At 39.7% G+C, this 20,616-nt stretch overlaps 1 protein-coding gene across 13 annotated transcripts in view; it reads right to left on the bottom strand.

Annotated features, from left to right (window-relative positions):
- The window catches only part of LOC131682870 (lysosomal-associated transmembrane protein 4B), an 897,979-nt gene that overhangs the window by 19,885 nt on the left and 857,478 nt on the right, over positions 1-20,616 (bottom strand). For 9 of the 13 annotated variants that reach the window (XR_009304220.1, XM_058964649.1, XM_058964641.1 and 6 more), the window contains one exon: positions 50-181. The exons of 2 other annotated variants lie outside the window; for them this stretch is intronic. Coding sequence is in view for 8 of the 11 variants with exons in the window: in XM_058964649.1 (XP_058820632.1) it covers positions 50-181 (132 nt within the window). In the remaining 3 variants the exon portion in view is untranslated. Of the gene's footprint in view, positions 1-49; positions 182-6,945; positions 16,239-16,295; positions 16,595-16,657; positions 16,731-16,820; positions 17,014-20,616 lie in introns of those variants that run through there. 2 more of the 13 variants (XR_009304218.1, XR_009304217.1) reach the window with 2 other exon arrangements.

Raw genomic sequence — 20,616 nt, 5'->3', positions numbered from 1 at the left:
TCTTTTATGATCGCTTTAATTTAGAACATTGTGTTGAGTAAATACTTACTGGATCTGGACTGGATTGATGTTTTTCATACTTTGGTTGATTTTCAAATGGTAAGAGTTGCGACTCGGCATTCGCTTTTATTCCCAGTATGGCAGCTTGGGCTTTATAATAATCAAGCTGTTTTTGCATCTCCTGTTGAAATATATAGCCGTTATTAATTTTTCTTCCGCTTTAACGAAGCAAGCATAAGAAATTTTATAGTATAACATAAAATAAAATATGAAACATCATTTTCAAACCCGTTAAGTAAATATTGAGTGTATGTTGCATCAAATTGTAAAGAAACTTTGTAAAAATGCTATATTTATCGCAAGGGTTGTGAAAAGGCCCAATAAGCATACGGTCAAAATTCACTTTAAAGGGAAATTTTGGACAAATTATTAATCGTAGATTATAAATCACAGCAGTAAACAAAAGAGAAAACTTTCCTCTGTTCACAAAAACACCAGATTTCTTTGCTATTCATTAGTTTAGCCATTTTCCGAAGGGCGTAACTGCAAAATGTGCATAATGTTAAAACTAATGCTTTGAATTATCACGAACAATCATAACATTTTAGTTTTTGTCTTCCTTTTTTATTAACGACTAAGAGTGAGTCAATTTTTCTTTTTGCCTTTCCCCTAGAGAAAGGTTATGCAATCACTCTGAACATCGTTAATCTAATCCCGGCCCGGAGGTCCATGTGTCATATACCATTCGACTTAGTTCGTCGAATTCGGCAAATGCCTGTGTGTGCGCGTATGTGTGTGTGTGTATATGTGACCAACAAATACACATGGCTTACTCACGAGATGGCTTCCGACTTCCGGTTCCAGCGTTACGAGTTTAAGAGTGCGGTCACACAGCAAACTCACATTTTTTTTCTTTCTCCTATAGAAAGGTTATGCAATCACTATAAATATCGTCAACCTAATCCCTACATTTTTTACTAATATAGGTTTTCTGTATTTTGACAGGGACGTAGTTAGGGGTATGCGTTGAGGGGTAACCACGCCCCTCCATATCGCCCACCACCCTTTCCTAAATCCCCCACCTCTCATCAAGTTCCCCACCCTTCGAATAAAATTTCCTAGTTCCTCCAGAATAAACTTTCCTAGTGGGTCTGACAATCCAGTGAAAAAATTGGTTTGAAATTATTTTGAGTCAAAACTACTTTATAATTGAACCTAATTTAAAAATTCTTAATAAGTTGAAAATTTTTGGCGGGGTCCGGACCCCCTGAACTCTCCTCTTGGATCCGCCGCTGGTTTCAACTGTTTCAGCGTCGACACATAGCATCTCAACTTCGTTGCTGTCGATCCATTGTATGTATGTGCAAATCGTACTGAATATGTAATAGACATTATATTAAACATAACCAGTCATGGAATCGTAGTTCGGATAAATGAGAAAGGCTGAATTGCACCACAAGGTGAATTAAAAAGTGAAATCTGGTTTGGTGGAACCACTCTGTCAACTATTCAAAATGTCACTGACAACCGCGATTTTTCCTCAATTGTGGAAAGCAGCTTTCATCTTTCCTGTCCACAAAAAAGGTGATAAGAGGAACATTGACAATTATAGAGGAATTTCTGCGCTCTGTGCCATTTCCAAGCTCTTTGAGTTAGTCGTGGTGGAGTCAGTGTTTTTTCACTGTAAGGAATATATTTCTAAAGACCAACATGGATTCATGCCGAATCGATCGACGTCGACGAATCTACTATCTCTAACCTCTTTTGTGTCCGAAGGGTTCGATGCGAGTCAACAAACTGATGTTATATATACTGACTTATCTGCAGCTTTTGACAAAATCAATCACGATATCGCAATCGCTAAATTGGAAAAACTTGGCTTCAGTGGATCACTCCTGCGATGGTTCCAATCCTATCTCGTTGGCCGTCAACTCAGTGTGAACATAGGTGATGCATACTCCAAACTATTCCCCGCAACGTCTGGAATTCCGCAAGGAAGTCATCTCGGACCTTTGATATTCACTCTCTATTTCAACGATGTAAACTATCAGCTGAAAGGGCCACGGTTGTCGTATGCAGATGACCTGAAAATTTTCAACAGAATTAAGAGCCGAACGGACGCACTTTATTTGCAGCAGCAATTTGACACTTTCAGCAGATGGTGTGAAAACAACCGAATGAATCTGAATCCGGCGAAATGTTCTGTGATATCGTTCTCCAGAAAAAAAGGATCCCATTGAGTTTGAATATAACTTGTCTGGAGCTCTTGTTTCCCGGGTGAGCTGCGTTAAGGATCTTGGAGTGCTGTTAGATTCGAAACTTACATTTAAGAATCACATTTCGTATGTTGTTGGTAAAGCATCGCGAAGCCTGGGCTTCATCTTCCGTACGGCTAAATCCTTCACAGACATTTATTGTCTCAAAAGCCTCTACTGCTCTTTAGTGCGCTCCACGCTGGAGTATTGTTCGTCAGTCTGGAACCCGAATTACATGAACAGCAGCGATCGAATTGAAGGCGTTCAACGAAAATTTATACGGTATGCTCTTCGACGCCTGCCTTGGCGCGATCCTTTTCGTCTACCAAGCTACGAGAGTCGGTGTCAACTCATCCAGCTCGATACCCTTCAGCGCCGTAGAGAAACTGCAAGAGCCTTATTCATCTCTGATCTTCTGTAAGGACGCATCGATTCTCCAGATTTATTAGAGCGAGTCAACATCCAAGCAAGGTCCAGAACGTTACGCGGAAACGTTCTTCTGAGAGTGCCGTTTCGACGAACTATTCAAACAGCTAATGCCGCTATCACGGGACTACAACGCCTCTTCAATCGTGTGTCGCACCTGTTCGACTTTCATTTGTCTCGGATAACTTTAAGAAAGCGATTCCTGCAGTTTTTTAAATGTAATTAATTTAAGTTTCCATCATTGAGGCCGAGTGCGGCCTGTTGATGCGTGCGATAAATAAATAATAATAAATAAATAAATAATAATAAAACAGGCTTTGCGTTTCTCCTATAGAAAGGTTATGCAATCATTCTGAACATTGTCAATTTAATCCCGGCCTGGAGGGCAGTTTGTCATATACCATTCGACTCAGTTTCGGCAAATGTCTGTGTGTATGTGCGTATGTATGTGTATGTATGTATGTATGTATGTGACCAAAAATATGCACATCTTTACTCGGAGATGGCTGAACCGATTTCATCAAACTTAGTCTCAAATGAAAGGTACAACGTTCCCATAGGCTGTTATAGAATTTCATTTAATTCCGAGCTCTGGTTCCGGAGATACGGGTTGAAGAGTGCGGAAACACAGTAAATTCACATTTTTGCCTTTCTCTTATAGAAAAGATATGCAATCACTCTGAACATTGTCAACACAATCTCGGCCCGGAGGGCCGTGTGTCGTATACCATTCGACTCAGTTTGTCGAATTCGGCAAATGTCTGTGTGTATGAGTGTGTGTGCCTATGACCAAAAATATGCACATCGTTTACTCGGAGATGGCTGAACCGATCTCATCAATCTTAGTCTCAAATGAAAGGTACAATGTTCCCATAGGCTATTGAATGTCATTAAATTCCGAGCTCTGGTCCCGGAGTTACGGGTTGAAGAGTGCGGACACACAGCAAATTCACATTGTTGTCTCTCTCTCCTATAGAAAGGTTATGCAATCACTCTGAACATCGTCAACGTAATCCCGGCCCTGAGGGCCGTCTGTCATATACCATTCGACTCAATTCGTCGAATTCGGCAAATGTCTGTGTGCGCGTATGTATGTGTGAGTATGTGTGTGCGTGTGTGTATGGATGCGACCAAAAATATACACATCGTTTACTCGGAGATGGCTGAACCGATTTCATCAAACTTAGTCTCAAATGAAAGGTACAATGTTCCCATAGGCTGCTATTGAATGTCATTAAATTCCAAATTCTAGTTCCGGAGTTACGGGTTGAAGAGTACGGACACACAGCAAATTCACATTTTTGCCTTTCTCCTATAGAAAGGTTATGCAATCACTCTCAACATCGTCAACCTAATCCCGGCTCAGAGGGCCGTCTGTCATTAACCATTAGACTCAGTTCGTCGAATTCGGCAATTGTCTGTGTGTGTGCGTATGTATGTGACCAAAAATATGCACATCGTTCCCAAGTAACAATTGAAGTTTTATAGCATGCTACAAGTGCAATATAAGTTTTATGAGTGGCTTTAAAACTACCATAAAACCTCAATTGTTACTAGGGTTTACTCGGAGATAGCCCAACCGATTTCATCAAACTTAGTCTTAAATGGAAGGTACAATGTTTCCATAGGCTGCTATTGAATTTCATTAATTTCCGAGTTCCGGTTCCGGAGTTACGGGTTGAAGAGTGCGGGCACACAACAAATTCCCATTTTTGCCTTTCTCCTATAGAAAGGTTATGCAATCACTCTGAACATCGTCAACTTAATCCACGCCGCCATTCGACTCAGTTCGTCGAATTCGGCAAATGTCTATGTGTGTGTATGTATGTTTGTGATTAAAAATATGCACATCGTTTACTGGGAGATGGCTGAACCGATTTCATCAAACTTAGTCTCAAATGAAAGGTACAATGGCTGGTATTTAATTTCATTAAATTCCGGAGTTCCGGTTATGGAGTTACGGGTTGAAGAGTGCGGACACACAGCATAATCACATTTTTGCCTTCTCCTATAGATAGGTTATGTCATATACCATTCGACTCAGTTCTTCGAATTCGGCAAATGTCTGTGTGTGCGTATGTAATGTAATGTAATGTCTATGTGTGTGTATGTATGTTTGTGATTAAAAATATGCACATCGTTTACTCGGAGATGGCTGAACCGTTTTCATCAAACTTAGTCTCAAATGAAAGGTACAACGTTCCCATAGGCTGCTATTGAATTTCATTAAATTCCAAGTTCTGGTTCCGGAGTTACGGGTTGAATAGTGCGGACACACAGCGAGTTCTGGTCCCAGAGTTACATGTTGAAGAGTGTGGACACACAGCAAATTCACAGTTTTGCCTTTCTCCTACAGAAAGGTTACGCAATCACTCTAAACATCGTCAACTTAATCCCGGCCCTGAAGGCCGTCTGTCATATACCATTCGACTCAGTTCGTCGAATTCGGCAAATATCTGTGTGTGCGTCTGTATGGTTATGCAATCACTCTGAACATTGTCAAATTAATCCCGGCCCTGAAGGTCGTCTGTCATATACCATTCGACTCAGTTCGTCAAATTCGGCAAATGTGTGTGTCTGTGTGTGTGTGCGTATGTATGGGTGTGTATGTATGTATGCAAGCAAAAATATGCACATCGTTTACACGGGGATGGCTGAATCGATTTCATCAAACTTAGTCTCAAATGAAAGGTACAACGTTCCCATAGGCTGCTATTGAATTTCATTAAATTCCGAGTTCTGGTTCCGGAGTTGCGGGTTGAAGAGTGCGGACACACAGCAAATTCACATTTTTGCCTTCTCCTATAGAAAGGTTATGGAATCACTCTGAACATAGTCAACATAATCCCGGCCGTTCGTCATATACCATTCGACTAAGTTCGTTGAATTCGGCAAATGTCCAAGTGTGTGCTTATGTATGTATGTGTATGAGTGTGTGTGCCTATGACCAAAAATATGCACATCGTTTACTCGGAGATGGCTGAACCGATTTCATCAAACTTAGTCTCAAATGAAAGGTTCCGGTTCTGGAGTTACGGGTTGAAAAGTGCGCACACACAGCAAATACACATCGTCAACTTAATCCCGGCTTTTTTCACTTAAACAGGTTTTTTTGTATTTTAACAGGGGAGTAGTTAGGGGTGAGGGGTTCCTCCCCCCCCCCCCCACACACACACACATCACTCACCATCCTTCCCTAAACCGCTCTTCCCTTATCATGTACCCCTCCCCCCTACCCTAATAAAATTTTCTAGTTCCTTCAGAATAAATTTTCCTAATGAGTCTGAAAAACTAGTGAAAAATTGGGCTTGAAATGATTTTGTGTTGAGAAACTAATTTAAAATTTCTTAACAATTGAAATTTTTTGGCAAGGTACAAACCCCCCAACCCTTTTCTTATAACCGCCGCTGGTTTCAAGTGTTCCAACGTCGACACATAGCAAGTCAAGTTCGTAGCTGTCGATTCATTCTACGTATGTGTAAATCGCACTGAATATGCAATAGACATTTCCACCATTAAATTAAACATAACCAGCCATGGAATCGTAGTTTGGATAAATGAAAAAGGCACAATTGCACCACTAGGTGGATTAAAACGGGTTTTTTTTATTACGCGGTTGCGAACGACTGATCAAACGTGATGTCCTGTCCGAGCAGAAGTTCTGTTTATGCCGATGAGACACAGTGAAGTCGAAACTTGTCTTGGCTTAGCAGGCCTATGCGAAAGCACTATGCTATATTTCACCCTAAAGAGGAAAATTGGGTAAACACCAAAATTTCTCACTAGGGCGCCCTAAAAAATTTTGGTGTTTACCCAATTTTCCTCCTTAGGGTGAAATATAGCGTAGGGTTTTTTATGTTGTAACGACATTTAATTAACAAAAGGACTGGAAGGAATATTTTTCAATATTAAGAGCCACAGTACTCAAGGGAGAGCAAGGAGATGAAGGAAGAAAGTTTAGAAAAGCATGTAGTAGGGTACTATGAGCAAGCTTAGAGTTTCTTAGAGTCAGCAAATTTTCTGGCAGAGACCGTTCTGCTAGATTTCTACAAGTCTTGGTTTAGCTACCCTACCAGATTTCTGCGTGCACCCAGTCGGGTGAGCTGAGCTATAGCGAACTCGGTTTCGCTTGCGTTTTCTAGCAAATCGTCGCTGTTGTGCTATCTTATGACAAACGCCATTTTGGGATCGTTACGACTTATTTACGAACTACTACGGACTAGCACATTTCACTTTTCACTACGGTTTACGGTACACAAAACAACACTTTTTTTTTGTAAAACTTTTATTGTCCTGGTTTCTAATTTTTAATTACATGTCAAATAAAACTTATAGCTATTTACATTCTTCTCATTTGCTGGTACGCTTGTCATGTAGCATATCATTGACGAAATTTCTTGAGGATTTGCTGGCGGGTGCGTCTATTTTGTTGTTGGAAAACCGGGTATATCCAGTCCTCATGTTGCAGCTGTAAAAGCCGTCGATCCATGCCCAGAAAAACGCTTCGTTGGTAAGTCCAAATGAGTTTGTTTTCGCTGCATTTAAATAGGTGGTGCTCGATGCTATCCGTCTGACCAGGATAAATGTTGCAGTTAGGGTCAGCTCTCCTGTTCACCCTATACAAAAACTCGTTGGTTACAATTTTGCGATGTACCACAGAAAACCACATTGATCGTTGGTGTGAGTTTAAAAATTTGGAGTGAATGTTTTTAAAGATAGTCTTCCAATCACGTTGAGGATTTTCCCGTACTATTTTTGGCTCCTTTAGCTGTTTTAAAAAGTGGTGGTATATTGTACTTGAATCCGGTGCTCTAGCTATTTCTTCGGTCAGGAATGCTGTCTTTTTGACTACTGTTCGGATGTGCTCGTATTTTCGTGGAATGCACGACAAATTTGGAGGATTTGCGTTGTGCTCCAGAAAACTCCACAAAAAGGGTAGATCCGATCCGATTTGTATCATGCGGTTGGTTAGCAGGGCCTTTGCTTTGAAGGACGGTGAATGTAAATTTAAACCACCTTGGCATTTTGGTAGTATTAAAGTTTCGAAGGCAATTCTGGTCCAATTCTTCCCGTACCACAGGAAGGAGCCGATCCGTGAAATGAATTTTCCAGCGTATTTATTCGGTAGGGGGATCACTGATGCCGTGAACCAGATTTTCGACGTTATGAACGTGTTCAGCAAAATTATTTTCTGTATGAGATTTAGATTTCTGGAGTTGTTCATCCACATACATGTTTGTACTCCCCGTAGTACCGCAATTCAAATTTGTTCAACCGTGCTCGAGAAGTCTTCCGCGAAGGGTATTCCGAGAATTTTCACTGAAGTCTGCGTTTGCAACCACTCACTTTGTGGTGTCATATCCAATAAACCGATCCTCAAGGCTTTTGTTTTCTGGGTGTTGAGTTTTGCTCCTAAAATAGCTGTGAAGTCAGCAAAGATGTTTATGATTGCGAGTAACTGAGATTCACTTTCGATGAACATAGAGATATCATCCGCATATGCATTTAATACTGCGCGAGAGAATTGTCTTTGCATTTAATACTGCGCGAGGAATTGTTATCAAGCAATGGTTGTAGGTAGATGACAAACAGAATCATTGAGAGTGGATCACCTTGGCGCACTGACCTTTGAATTTTGATCTCATTTCCGAATTTACCGTTGACCAGAACTCTCGAGAAACTATTATTCATACAGAACATGAGGAGGTTTATCAGTTTCGGATTGAAATTCATTTGTTCCATGGTTCTTGCAAGAAAGTTGTACTCCAATCTATCGAAGGCATGATCGAGGTCAAATGCTACCAACATCGAGTTTCCATGCTGTTGTTTTAGCTCACAAATGCGGTCCAGTATGCGGGCGGTAGCCTCAAAAATGTTTCGCTTTCCGTTGCAGCATTTTTGTTTTTTTGATAACACCAGTGGAAGGAGGGGACTTATTCTGTTCTTCAGTATCCTAGTGAAGATTTTGTAGTCAGCGTTCAGAAGTGAAATCGGCCTGTACGATTTTATGCTGTCGTCGCTTTTCTTCTTTTTGACTAGCACAATGACACCGTCAAAAAACTCCTTAGGGGCTTGAGAGGACAAGGCTTCATTTATTATAAAGGTGAACTCTCGCTGAATTACTTGCCACGATTTTAAATAAAATTCCTTTGGTAGACCGTCAATACCAGGAGATTTGCGTGAGCTGCTTGCTTTCATTCACTATACGCTATACGCTGGTTGTCCTCATTGTCGTTTGCGATGCGTTGTGTTGGGTTGAAATTTTCGTTTACTGTAGTATGCGTACAGAGTACAGATTCGCGAAATATTCCTGTACGCTTTGGCGTATTTCATTAGGCTCCCTTATGGTATCAGCGTCAATCTGCAGCGTTTTGATCGAAGTTTCAGCTCGTCGAGTCTTTTGATTTGCTACGTGGAATATTGATGTACTTTCGCCTCCGATGTATGCTTCGTTCCAACTCCTTGTTTGTTGTGCATACACACCAAAAAATAATGAAATTTAAATGACATGTAAATCAATACGAATGTAAACATACAACGCTTGAATCAAAAATTTGATTGAAAATTAAGTAGAATTCGATGCACTCAATAGGAGCATCAAAAAGCATAAGATTTTACACTTTCGTTCATGTGATATTACATGTCACATATTTTACAGCAATATTGGATTTAAAATACACCAATGTGCTTTGGTTTGCCGTTTAATGCAACTGTTATTTTCAATCAACATGTAAAATTATAGTAAAATTCGTTGAAGAAAGCACGACAAGTTGTGTATATTTGCGAGGGAACTTAACTTTACATTTATATTCATGCTCTAAATATGTGCATGGAAATACATTTAAAATTACAACATATTTTTTGTGTGTAGTTTCGTTGAAGCGATAGCATTTTCCCTTTAATGTGATTGATAGCACTTAGCTGGCTGGAATCTCCATAATAGCGGTCATAGGATGATGCATTTGTTCATGTTTGGTTGACACGACGAATAGTAGCAGGGCTCAGCAGCCACGGGGGAGCTGGGAACGGTGAAAACTTGCTGAGGGTGGCAGTATCTAAATTTGCTTCGACGGGACATATACTGTCCAAAATGCTTACCAGGGCAACCATAATCTCTGCTTGCAGATCTAGTTTGTTGCGAGGCAATTGACAATGGTTCCTGCAGATTTCTATCTTTTACGTTGTGTTGGAATTTACGGTTGTTTCGAAATACATCGGTGGCGAGAGCAGGTAAAAAGTTAGCACTCCTTTTTTGGCAGAGATGAAACCAGTTATAGGTAGCAGTGGTGGAAGTCGGAGAGGAATAAACTATCACATTCGTTTTTTTGTTGTTGATATGACGAGGCTGGTTTAGGTTGGTTTTCCTGCTTATTGTTTGTTGCGCGAAGTCGATCGAGTGAGATGTGGCTCTAGCCTTGTTTCGAGCCGGGACGGTCTTTTTTCGTTGTTCTTCCTTTCATTTTGAATTCGTTGCTTTCGTCTGCAAAGCCGGCAAACGGACTCGTAATTTTTACGATTTGACAATCGTTCGTAGATTGGGAAGTACTAATAGTCTCTGCTTGTTGCTGACCACTGCTCTGAGGTGATGGCTCGTCTACCATTGCGGTATCACTACCAGCTAAAGATATGTTTGACCCATGGTGAGGTGCGCCTTTTTTAACCCTGCGGAGCTGGCATTTGGCTGACGAAAAGTTTGCTGCTGAAACGACCGGCTGTCACCGTTTTTCACAATTTCGGCCAGTGTTAAACGACTGCTGACGCTCGGCTTCATGGATTTTGCATACTCAGAGCACTTTTGAGCATAGTGAACTCGTCGATTGCAATGTTTGCATGTGGCGACTTGACCTTTGTAGGTTATGAGAGTCATAGTCGTGTCCACCGTCACATATGACGGTATCGGTTTAACAAGTTTCATTCGCATTATCCTAACTCCATTTGGGACACCAGGAAAGAAATCTTTCCAGACTTCATCACGGATTGACATGATTTCACCGTACTCACGCATCCGGTATGCTAGCTGCCTGTTCATTGTGCTCGGACGGAGGTCATGAACTCTAACCTCAATAGATCCATCTTCCAGTGACAGTGGAATGCTGTAGGATTTCCCGTCGTGTTCTAGCCGGTGCTTCATGTTGTGTTCTTGTACTATGTCCTGTGCTGTTTGAGCGGAATCGGTGCCCACGAAGACACGTCCGTTGCTGACTTGCAAGTGCTGTAGTTTAGTCGCTTCGATAGCGAGATTTTTTGTGATGAATAGACCTTTCTCGTCAAAAAATTTTATATGATAGGATGCTTCCTTTTTTATCCCCAATTCGTTACTGCCTATTGCCACGATGATTTGGTACCTCTAACTATTGAAAAAATCAAAAATAGTGCAAGCTGCTCATTTAACCCCATATTCTGAATACCTATCTTGCCTTATTTCCCCGTATTTTTACACCATTTGGATGAATTTCTTGTGGGGAATATTAAAAGGATGCCAGATCTGCATATATATTAGTAAATCTTTTTAATTTTTACTGCAGATCTTTTGCAGATTACAAATATTTAGCAGAAAAAAGCTTATGCCAGCCAATTTATACACAAGCCTTCAACATTTTTGATCATTTAAATTATATACATACTACATTTCTACGTCGCATTTATTGAACATTTTTGTAGCAATCTGCAGACTTTTATATTTTTACTGCAGGCTATTGTTTAAATAGACCTGGCATCACTGATGCTGAAATGATTCATTCATATACCTGTCAAAAATATAGAGCATTGTATGAAAATGTATAACCTCACTTTTCTGACAGTTTTGGTGTGCTTGTTTACCTAAGACTTGTTTACACGGACTTTTAAAATTTACATTACTTGAATACTTTCGATGCTCTTTGAAAGAATATCAACTCAAGAGGGATGAGGATTGGAACAATGGTAACCTGGTTCATACATTGATCAATCGGCGCTGGATGTAAAACCCAGTGGCATATGCTGAATCGCAAGATCAAGCATTGGGCTATAAAACGATTGCTTTCTGGATGATGGATCCTTATCACATTTGTACACATTTGTTTGTTTGCTCGTGGGTTAATTCCTAACAAGATGATCCGATTGATTATTCATTTTTAGGTGGTGAAGTTTACCTGAACTTTATAGGTAACGAATTCGATCGATGATAAGTTGTTGAAATGATTTTGATCGTTCAATGCCCATATCGAAGAACGCTTCCATTGGTCAGAATGCCTACCAGCGTATGATAGCTGCAAACATGAGGACAACAAGGTTATCGCTTTCGAATGGAACAATTATTTATTATTCGTGTTCAAGTTCCATTACAGCAAAAGTATGGTGGATTATCGCATTGTCGTTGATTCAGCCGGCAAATGCAAAATAGCGCTCGGCACTGACGATAAGGAGTAAGAAGGATTTGATTGGAGTGATAATAATGCAGAGCATTAAACATTCTGATAGAATATCAGGGAGGAGAAATTATATGTAAATTTATATTATATCCCAAGTTGCCATCATTTTGGCACCGCAATAAAGCTTTCTGCAACTGCTGTCGTGTTCAAATTGGCACGAAATAACTAGGCAGCGAATGATAAATTTCATAGTCAATTTATTTACTTTTTCGGAAGGATAAGTATTTAGTATGTTGTGAATATATGTGTCGCCGGTGCCGTGTGTTATGGTGGTACCGGACGAAACCGTTGGTCAGCAGACCGTCCTTGTCGTACTGGTCATATATGCGACGTTTTTTCTCATCTGATAGCACTTGACATGCTTCGGAGATCTGTCTTAACGCTCTCTACTTAGCGCAGGATACGCGAAACCACTGCTAGCTTTCGAAAGAAAATTCCTAGCTGCTGCTACCCTATCAGTCTCTCTCTCGGACTACAATTTCGGTCGATTAAATTATGCTATGAAAATTGTACATCCTGGAATTTCATCTAACGAGGTCAATTCATTGTGAGGAATTTCGCTGCGTTCCAATATTGCTTGCCTCTGTAGGTGATGATGTGTGTGGATTCACTTCGGCAGCCGGCTCTTATGTTTTGGATAATTTTGCTATCTTATTCTGCTGAATAAATCATATGCCTAAAGCCTCTACGTTATACTACGGCCACTTTAAAAACGCTCTGCTATTTAATCTTGTAGCTCTTGGCAAGTTAGTCCTGGCACTCTTCTCGATTATTCCTGGCACTATACCGCTGACGTCGCACTTATAACGGTGATCAAACTTGGCGAGAGTGGCTGTGGTTTCGTCGGAATTGTTCACTCGACAAGCAGTAAGTGCAAGGACTCTGCTACTTATGCCTGAGCCCCTCATTGAAACCTTCGTCCTGCCGGAGTGTTAGCTTCGTCCGATACCGGAGCGTATTGCTGAACCGAAGCAGTCTGCAACTGGCGCAGCTTCCTTCGAATCGGAATCGCTGAATATTCCCGTTAGCCGAATGTCCAACGTGGCCGAAGGCAAACCGATTGCAGCAAGGTCAGCCGTAGCTGACCTTTTAGCCTTTAATCCAAGTCCCTGCCATTGGCATAGCGACAGACGAGTGCGGCGCAGGCTGGACATCGGTTGACTCGGTGTCGGACGGGGCGAAACAGCTGCAACAGGAGCGGACCTAGTATGGGGTGTAAAGGTCATCAATTGTCATAGGTCACCAAAACGCTCTGCGACTAATATTGTGAACAAACCAAACCAAATGAAATTGATCGCAACAACGATAAAATAATCTAAATTTTACCCAAATATTTGAAACATTTGAAAAGGGTCTAACTGCCAAACGTAAACCTTGAGAAAAAAGCAAAAGAAGTTTTGGTCGAATTCATTATAATTCTATTTAAAAATTTAATACTGTTTTATTTAGTTTGATTGCGCATATTGTTTACATCAGACACTCACCTTAATTCATTGAGTACGTATGTCACTGCCTTTATAATCCTTTTGGAATCAGTTACAATAATCCTTTATAATCATTTTATAATAAGCGTATTGCTAGTTAGGACTTTTATATCAGCCGGGCCCTTTTATAATTTGTTATAAAATCATTAACAAAATTATTCATAATCCATTGTTGCGTTATGTTTATGCACATGGCCAGATAGATAGTTTTTAACTGGGACGTGACGTGTGGATACTAAAAAACCTAATGTCAATTGCAGCCAGGGAGAGCTGTCAAATGTAGCCAAAGGGAACCGTCAAATGCAGTCAGGGGGAACTGTCAAATGTAGCCAGTCCATTTAAAATATGTGAGGAACAAAGAGTGGCTATGCAAGACAAGAGATCAAATGAACAGAAAAAAAGAAAAAGAAAACATATATCCACAGGTTTTGTCCCAGGATTTTAATAGAGAACATGAAAATTCGATTTGTTTGCATTTGGCAGTGGGCCTTTTTCAAATGTTTGGCTAGAAATTCCTTACTTGTACAATGAATCATGTACAAGAAAAGTAAAAATGTTAAATTTAACGGAACAATGTATGATGCCGACATCAAATAAAAAATTACAGCTGAGCGACCTTGTTTGGAAAGTGTTAACATTTGGCAGCGAATCAAACCAAGTTTCTCATACTATGATCGAATCAACAAAAATTCCAAGACCATGTAAACAATCTCTCTGAACTGTCAAAAAAGTGAGGTTAAACATTATCATGCCATGTTCTCCACCGAGATGTTCACTTTAGTTTGTTTACATAACCAATGAACTTTGTACCGCGACTCACCACTTCATTTGCCGCGTTGCCAGGAACTCAAGCAAAAATATTCAAAACAGTGTTGCCCAAACACACATTTTGAGTCCCACCATTCTTGCAAAGGTGGAAAAAATACTCAACATTCTTGCATTTTTCAAATTTAAAAAAATCATTAAAAAATCACGATAGCTCCAAATAGTCTCATTTCAACGGAAATATTCTTAAAAATGTGTAGTCTTTTGAATAAAAATAAGAAAAAAGGGGGTTAGGTCGGATGAGAAAGGTCTATTGAAAAGAACGAGGTATGGTGGGTGGACTGGGACAGTCCTGGGGTTTTGCTTGTTTGATCTGGTCACCATGTTCATATGCCGTATATAAACGTTTATCAATATTGTTTAACCCTCTGGAAGTCGCACCTATGGCCCACTGGACGAGCAGCCGCTGATGCCCGAAGACGATTTCACTAAATTTTCAAAGCAGCGTGCACTCAGTGCACTAGCGCGACTGCCGGAAGGTTAAAACAGCTTTTTAAGCACGATTCAGACGATACATCAGCTTACGTCAACGTCAACGGAACGTCACCGTTCCGTCAAGATAAGTTAATTGCGTTTCTCGTGTACCCGTTCACAGGTGCCGTACGTCAAAACGTTCCGTACCGTTCATATTGTGTGTGAATACCTCCATTTAACTGCATGTAACTAATCTTGACGTTCTGTACCGGTGACGGAAGCCTGATGTATCATGTGAATCGTCTTTCATGTTGCCTTGCAAAATAATTTAGTAGCAAACAGACAATAAAATTCTCAATACATTTATCTTAACGAATTTTATAAAAAATCTATATCAAGCTGTCAACAATACCCATAAGTTAACAATGAGGTGGCAATCGACATGTACACAAAGCTGGGCTACATCGTAATTTTATTAGTGTTAACGAGTACCTGATAGTGAAAACTGTTTTTCAAATCAAGGAAAGAACTACGTCGGTGATACGGACGAGGATGCGTACGATATCAGAAATGTTATAAAACTTAAGGTTTATAGCGATACCTTCCACACGTCGGTTCCGGATTATCGTACCGTGTGGGTTCTGGCGCAGTTACAAAAATCGTCGGTTTCGGATACATTTAATTGGACAATCTTGATTGATCGGCTTCAGCAACAATTTGGTTTTACCGAACCGTCATGAAAACAATCGAATAGGAGTTTATAACAATTTACAACATCCGATGCTGCTCCAAAACTGTAAGGCACAGTTCCCTAGAACCCGTCATTCAGCCTAGCTAGCATACTCTACTGCATAGCTAAAGTTATTGTTGTCCATTCACCTACCTACAGAATCACTTATCGAAACTATTTTAAATGCCCGATATGCTAAATAAGTGTATGCCAGCTAGCCCGCACCCATATTAAACAATTTCGAATGGATTTCTATATATTTATTCATTTTAGAAATTATGTTGTTTAAAGAACATAAACATTTAACAAGTTAAGCGGTCTCCAAAAGGTATACAACGGAATCGTTAAGTCATCTGATCCAGTTAGCTTCCTTTCGTTCCTCAAACTTTTTTTCTTTGCGAATAGAGCACAGTCTTACGTCATTCTTGCTTGAAGCGAAACTGAGTCATGTTCTAACCCCAACTGTTGTCAAAATGTATGAACTGATACCAGTTGAGGTCAGAACCTGACTCAGTTTCGGGGTCAAGCAAAAACGCCTTTAATTTTTCGTCCACTCTCGGCCAGTTCATATCTTGACACATCCGCAGCATGTGTACCATGTCGTGGTGATCGACGTACGCCTCAACACGCCAATCAACGATGTTCATCCTCAAACCGTCTTCCGCTCTGTACTGCAGCATAGAGCTTACTGGTTCTAAAATAAGCTCAAATTTAATAAAAACAAAAAGCACATCTAAAACTATCTACCTACATTTTCAACCTCCTTATGACAGGTTTCGCTCAACGCATCTAGTACCGGTGGATTCGTCGGGTCGCTATAAGACAGCAGTTTGATCGGATCGTCCTTTCCGATGGACACTCGTCTTTCATTCCCGATGAAGCTGATTATACTGCCGAAACAATCGTGGGCCAAGCAGAAGACGAACAATCTGTTCCGTTTGTCACACTAAACTATCACCCCATACTAGATGTATTCATTATCTGCGCAAAAGTAGACGTTTTTCTTTTTACCTTCTCAGCAGCGTGTTAGCAGGTTGATTGGATTAAATTCTGCAATAATAAAAGGATGACCATCTTTCGTCTTCTACTTGGTTGAAAAAACATTCATCTTACCGTCCGAAAGCTGCAAAACTTGCTTTACCGACTCGTATATTTCCTCGGTTCCGTCGAAAAACGCGAATGGGTCCTACTTGAAGCAAAAAAAAAAGAAACGGATATGCGGGAAAATAGACTACTATTACAAAATATTGAGCACACAAATTAAAAAAATACTCACGTCAATTTGCTACAGCTATCTACACTCTACGACAACTGCACGAGAAACCGAGTGTTGACCGTCTCGATTCACAACACTCTCCTGTTTGAGGACTGATGTTTTGACAGTGTTGAATGAATTATTGTGGTATTGCGGTTGCCAGATCGATTTATGCAATAGCATGCAGTATAAATCTGCAAATTTCTGCAAGATACTTGAGGGAGGAAAGAAGTGCGATGATTGTTTAAATAATCCAAAATGTTAAATGCTTGTTGAAATTTAATGATAAAGGCTTTGTATTAGGAAATATTTGAAGTCTGCAAAATCTGCAGTGTAATTGAAAAAACTGCAGATTTGCTGATAAATTTAGAGATCTGGCATCTTTTTTTTCATTCCCCACTTGAAATTCATCCAAATGGTGTAAAAATATGGGGAAATGAGGCAAGATAGGTCATCAGCATATGGGGTGAAATGAGCAGTTCGCAGATTTTTTATTTTTTCAATAGTTAGAGGCACTTAAAACTCGCGGCAATATGAAATTTCGACTCAGGGATACCAAGGAAGCATTTTAGCAAATAAAATTTTTTGACAAGAAACGTCTATTTAGTCGACCGAAATTGTAGTCCTCAGTCGAGAGAGAGACTGATAGAGTAGCAGCAGCTAGGAATTTTCTTTCGAAAGTTAGCAGCGGTTTCGCGTATCCTGCGCTAAGTAGAGAGCGTTAAGACAGATCTCCGAAACATGTCAAGTGCTATCAGATGAGAAAAAACGTCGCATCTATGACCAGTACGACAAGGACGGTCTGCTGACCAACGGTTCCGTCCGGTACCACCATAACACACGGCACCGGCGACACAAATATATTCACAACATACTAATTACTTCCGAAAAAGTAAATAAATTGACTATGCAATTTATCATTCGCTGCCTAGTTATTTCCTGCCAATTTGAACACGACAGCAGTTGCAGAAAGCTTTATTGCGGTGCAAAAATGATGGCAACTCAGGATATAATATAAATTTACATATAATTTCTCCTCCCTGATATTCTTCCAGAATGTATAATTCTCTGCATTCTTATCACTCCTATCAAATCCTTCTTACTCCTTATCGTCAGTGCCGAGCACTGTTTTGCATTTGCCGGCTAAATCAACGACAATGCGATAATCGTCAATCGACGAAACTTTTGCTGTAATGGAACTTGAACACGAATAATAAATAATTGTTCCATTCGAAAGCAATAACCTTGTTGTCCTCATGTTTGCATCTATCATACGCTGATAGGCAATTCTGACCAATGGAAACGTTTTTCGGTATGGGCATTGAACGATCATTTCAACAACTTATCATCGACCGAATTCGTTACCTATAAAGTTCAGGTATACTTCACCACCTAAAAATGAGTAATAAATCGGATCATCTTGTTAGGACTTAACCCACGAGCAAACAAACAAATGTGTACAAATCCTTATCCATCATCCAGAAAGCAATCGTTTTATAGCCTAATGCTTGATCTTACGATTCAGCATATGCCACCGGGTTTTGCATCCAGCGCCGATTGGTCAATGTATGAACCAGGGGTGACATTACGCATCTCGAAACGAAAGGTTTATTGTATTCAAGCTTGTGTGAAAAGGTCGATTCGAATTGGTTGCATAATGTGGCACCAGGTTCCCATTGTTCCAATCCTCATCCCTCTTGAGTTGATAGTCTTTCAAAGAGCATCGAAAGTATTCAAGTAATGTAAATTTTAAAAGTCCATGTAAACAAGTCTTAGGTAAACAAGCACACTGAACTGTCAGAAAAGTGAGGTTATACGTTTTCATGCAATGCTCTGTTTTTGACAGGTATATGAATGAATCATTTCAGCAACAGTGATGCCAGGTCTATTTAAACAATAGCCTGCCGTGAAAATATAAAAGTCTGCAGATCGCTACAAAAATCTTCAATAAATTTGACATAGAAAGGTAGTATGTATATATTTTAAATGATCAAAAATGTTGAAGGCTTGTGTATAAATTGGCTGGCATAGGCTTTGTTCTGCTAAATATTTGTAATCTGCAAAACATCTGCAGTGAAAATGCAAAATCTGCAGATTTACTAATATATATGCAGATCTGGCATCCTTTTAGTATTCCCCACAGGAAATTCATCCAAATGGTGTAAAAATACGGGGAAACAAGGAAAGATAGGTATTCAGAATATGGGGTTAAATGAGCAGCTTGCACTATTTTTGATTTTTTCAATAGTTAGAGGTACCAAATCATCGCGGCAATCGGCAGTAACGAATTGGAGATAAAAAAGGAAGCATCCTATCATATAACATTTTTTGACGAGAAAGGTCTATTTTCATGTAAGAAAAGGAAATTGATGAGACATTACGAGGTGTCATTGTGAGATAGAACAGCTCATCCGATAGATTGGTCAATTCCAACTCCACTGAGAAAATCCAATGAACCATGCAACCGGTATATTAACGAATGGGACTAGCGATATGCGTGTAAACAGTACATGTTTTTCGGCTGCTGCAAGAATCATTGGCTTGGCTTCCCTCAGAAAGAATTGCGTAGGTTTGAGTCGAATAAACGATGACCTGAAGCGATCGATTCTCATAAACAATCCGAGGCATTATCATGTTTGGCAATCAGTCCATAATACATAAAAAATGATGGCGTAAAATGGTTTCGAATCAACCCTCGGTCTACACACGACACCTGAAGCGATTACTGTAGGAAGCGCGTAGTGTATGCAATTATAGCGAGGAGAAGGCTAAGATATTTGGCTATGTAAATATGTCCCGTCATTTTTTTTTAGAAAAAATGCACAATTAGTTTTTTCGCTTCGTTCTATGAGGATTAAATTTGATAAAATCATGGAAAAAGCCAACAAACAAAATTTGACAGTTTGAGATTTACTCTATTTGTCTCGATTCACTAGTGAATATTGTACCGCATTTCACCACTTCATTTGCAGTGTTGCCGATAATATCATCAGAATATTATGCTATAGTGCTGCCGAAACGGATATTTGATATCCCACCATTCTTGATTTGGTGAGAAAGATGTTCAACATTCTTGCATTTTTCAATTTTTAAAAAATCATAAAGAAATCAAGAAAGGTTCTAGAAAGCTGTTTCCAACAAAGTTGTTCTTAAAAATGAGAGCTCTTTTGATAAAAAAAAATAAGAAAAATGGTGGTTAGGTCTGACAAGAAAGGTCTATTGAGTAAATAAATTGTGTAAATAAATCAATATGGAATAAATAAATAAATAACACGTAAATGAATAAATAACAAGCACATAAATAAATAAATAAATAAATGAATAAATACTGACGGGATGAAAAATGTTGTTTGAGTTGGAAAATGGAAATGTCGCATATTTGGCAACACTGTAACCAAAAATGACTATTTTTTCTGGATTCCCTGACTCATTTCCTTCAAAATGCATCTCACCAGTCACCGGTTGTTTATAGAGTTCTATGCAAATGATTTTACTCACACTACTTGGGGGTTTGTTTTTCTCCACCTGTCATATGTAAAACTGTCAGACAACTTAAACGTTGGAAATCGCTTTCCTAAAGTATTCATAATGGTGTTTAAATGCTCTGTGTCAATGTGAAACTTATTCCGGAGACTACAATACCGGTTGGGTTCGATCCACCATCATGTTATTTGCTCACACAATGAGCCACAAAGAGCGAAATACACCAATTGAAAATAGAGCAGCACAAAAACACTGCGATGTACAGAACGACCGCACAAAGAGACACTTGAAAACGAAAAAGAGTGAGATCTGTGCACCAAGAGCTGCACAATTT

This window comes from Topomyia yanbarensis, chromosome 2 (genome assembly GCF_030247195.1).
Source record: "Topomyia yanbarensis strain Yona2022 chromosome 2, ASM3024719v1, whole genome shotgun sequence".
NCBI classification, from domain to species: domain Eukaryota; kingdom Metazoa; phylum Arthropoda; class Insecta; order Diptera; family Culicidae; genus Topomyia; species Topomyia yanbarensis.
The sequence above is the reverse complement of the archived record's forward strand: the minus strand, read 5'-3'. Positions and strand labels throughout refer to the sequence as shown.